Source organism: Geospiza fortis, unplaced genomic scaffold (assembly GCF_000277835.1).
Source record: "Geospiza fortis unplaced genomic scaffold, GeoFor_1.0 scaffold112, whole genome shotgun sequence".
NCBI classification, from domain to species: Eukaryota; Metazoa; Chordata; class Aves; order Passeriformes; family Thraupidae; genus Geospiza; species Geospiza fortis.
This window is the reverse complement of record NW_005054298.1, coordinates 25,231,601-25,234,597: the sequence shown is the minus strand read 5'-3', so window position 1 is coordinate 25,234,597 and position 2,997 is coordinate 25,231,601. Positions and strand designations below refer to the sequence as shown.

Sequence of the window (2,997 nt, the reverse complement as noted above, 5' to 3'; positions counted from 1 at the left end):
CTGGAGCAGATGAAGAAGTTTGTTGAATGGCTCAAGAATGCTGAAGAAGGTAACCAGCAGCTTAGCTCCTATGTGGAGCTTGTTCATTTTGGGAACCTTAATGCAAATAATGCTGTGTTTTTGAGTGGGGGATGTTAATTGCCCCTCTGAGACTAGTGTGCCCCCTCCCCTGGTCCTGGCTAGAAAAGCTTGCCAGGACAATCCCAGCAGCAGCTGTTGTGCAGGGCAGCAGCTGAGCTCAGGGCCGGGGGCTGAGCCGTGGCCAGGCTGCTGATGAGGTCTCTCTGTTGCAGAGTCGGAGTCTGAAGCTGAAGAGGGTGACTGACCTGTGAAACTCTGGCCTCAGTAAAGCAAACAGGAGCTGTAGATAAGTGTCATGTCTCATGTGTCCTTCTGATTCTTACATCCTACCTCCCTGTATCAAGCATGATATAAGGGCTCTCATGGCAATTTATTTTAACTGTTTTCTATAGTTAATGGAATACTGGATTTAGTTTTTAAAACCATGTTCAAGTAGCTTACAGGAGCTGTTAGATTTGACTCTTAACCTGCATTTGTCCTTTCAGTTACCTTCTACCTCCTGTATTTTCTACTGTAATAATGTAATATAAGGCCTTCCACGGTGAAATCCATTTCATCTGTTGGGATTTCTGTCTGTATTGGAGTAGATGTGATATGGTGAATGAGACTTAGGGCAGTCTGCTTGCAAATTAAACTATAAAAAAGCCTCCCAAGGGAAGAGGCCATGGCTTGTGTGGCACTGCAGTCTGTACCACCAAACAGCCCGTGTCATAGGTGGTTGTCCATGTCCCCAAATACTTTGTCATCCCTTTACCAGACTTCCAGCATAAAGCAATCCTCTATTCCAGCTGTGGGGAAGGTGGGAGCCCCTCTGCTGGAGAGAAGCTGTTGTGGCAGGAATTGGTTACCATGGTGGGGCATGAAGAGTGGCATCGCTGAGCCTGCTGGCTGTTATGGCTGGTGGCCCATGTTCCTGAGGGACTGTCAGGTGCCCTTGCAGCTCTGGGGATGCTTTCCTTTTCCCTTTCCCTCATGGAAGCACAAGCAGTGCTGTTCTGCACAGCGCTGCCCAGCAGCTTTCTCGAGCCAGGCACTGCTGCTGGCAGGCCTGGGGCAGGGGAGCAGCTGCCTTGTGCTGCTCTGTAAATGTACAGCTGCTGCAACCTCAGGCAGCCTAAACACCACCCCTCCCCCTTTGAGGTTTAGAGATTCTTTTATGCTGGCAGCTCACATGCTAAACCAAACAACTTATCTGCTCCCTGAAACTTTAATTCCTAATGGAAATTCTCAGGACAGTTCAATTCAGAAAGATAGGGGAAAAAAAGGTGAAGTCTATACTGTTGTAAGCTAACAGTGAGCATTAACTGAAGTACTGGTAACCAGAGTACACCTACTAAAATAAATGAAAAAATTGGTCATCACAATGCAATCTGTTCAATACTACAGTGATCTTCCTTACTTTGTAACTTTTTTTTTAAGCAAATAAAGGCCATCCTTACACTTAATGCAAAGAGCTGTCTCTGCTCCTTATTTGAAAAGAAAGCACCACTGATACTATAGGGTACAAAGCAGTGCTAGGTCTTTTGCCTAAATTCAAGGACTGTTGAATAAAATTAAATTAAAATACTACTTTGTTGCTATTAGGGTGCTCTTTTCCATGTTGAAAGTGCTAACATCCCCTGAGTTTGAAAACCAGGTTCATCTGTATATTAAGTTTTATGTCAGTATTTGGTAAGTTTCCAAGAAGTCATACTAAAAAGTAAGGCAGTCACAATATAAACAAATGTTTCAGTTTCTTCGGTCCCTGTTGACTCAGCCTGCTCAGCTGCAGGAGCCTGTGCCCTCTTTCTGCCTGTCAATGGAGAGAAGAAAGAAGTGCTGCACAATAAGAGCAGTGCTTGTTTGCAACAAAATCCAGCCTCTTCTGAACCACATCAAAGAGGTTCTTGTGGTCAGAATCCTGCCATGTCATGAATGCCTTCATGGAAATAAAATAATGTTTCGTTGTTCATCTTACAGTTATGCTTAAAGCTCCTGTCCTCAAGAGCATTTTCCCTGTCCCGTCTTACCTTCAGTGTTGATAAGTATCTGCCACAGGATTTTGTTCATCCCAATCCAGCTGTCCTTGACAGGAAAATTTTCATTTCCTTAGACAAACAGACTGTATTTGTTACTCAGATATTCTATTTTGGCCCTTCAGTAGAAGTTTACCAACACTGGTGTTTGCAGCTTGGGAACTGATCTGGGAATAATCCACCAGAGCAGCCAGCTTGTTAAAGAGATGACTGGGGCTTAAATCTAATCTGAAAATATTTAAAATAAGACTACAGCAGTCCAGTACATAAAAATATAATTACCTGCTTTTCTTACCATGCGGTATGGCAAAGACCCCAGTTCCTTGCCGTGGCTCTGAAGGGAAATCCAGAGAGAGATTTCTGTTCATTGCTAGAGGAAGTTACCAATAACTATTTTTTCACTGTACCCTGCAATCAATAGTCAGTTTCAGATTAAGGAAAAAAGAGGCAGTACTGATCTGTTTCCTAAAGTGAGGTATTTGAATTTGTTGATGGTGACAGATGAAGCTACATCTGATACTAGCATGGCTTGTAAATGACAAATGTTAAGAAGGTGATCCTTCACACCAAGCTGCTGCCAAAATGTTGACTGAAAGCAATGTGTAGAAATGTTCTGTTCATACTGTTCCCTTGTGCCCACATCTCTCTTCAGTTTGGCACCATGGAGGAAGGCAGCTGAAGTTCTTGCCTAAATCATTCTCCTCAGTGCCTCTCCAGCATATTTTCATCCACCTGAGGAGAATTACAGATGCTGCATCATTCCAAGGCTCACAGTAACTTAGAGGAAATAGTGCTGCTCCAAGGTAGCAGTCCATGAGAATGCACTCACTCCTAACATGTCATGGCTATGACTGTCCCAGTGCTGTGAAAGGATTCAGAAGGTTTTTGTTTGATACCAGAC

At 43.7% G+C, this 2,997-nt stretch overlaps 1 protein-coding gene across 2 annotated transcripts in view; it reads left to right on the top strand.

Moving 5' to 3' along the window:
* Positions 1-1,532, top strand: part of BZW1 (basic leucine zipper and W2 domains 1) — an 8,739-nt gene extending 7,207 nt beyond the window's left edge. For both annotated transcript variants that reach the window (XM_014306862.2, XM_031056553.1), the window contains 2 exons: positions 1-49; positions 294-1,532. The exon at positions 1-49 is cut by the window's left edge and continues 50 nt beyond it. In XM_014306862.2, the coding sequence (XP_014162337.1) occupies positions 1-49; positions 294-325 (81 nt within the window). In that variant the 3' untranslated portion in view covers positions 326-1,532. The remainder of the gene's footprint in view (positions 50-293) is intronic.
* The last annotated feature ends 1,465 nt before the right edge of the window (positions 1,533-2,997 follow it).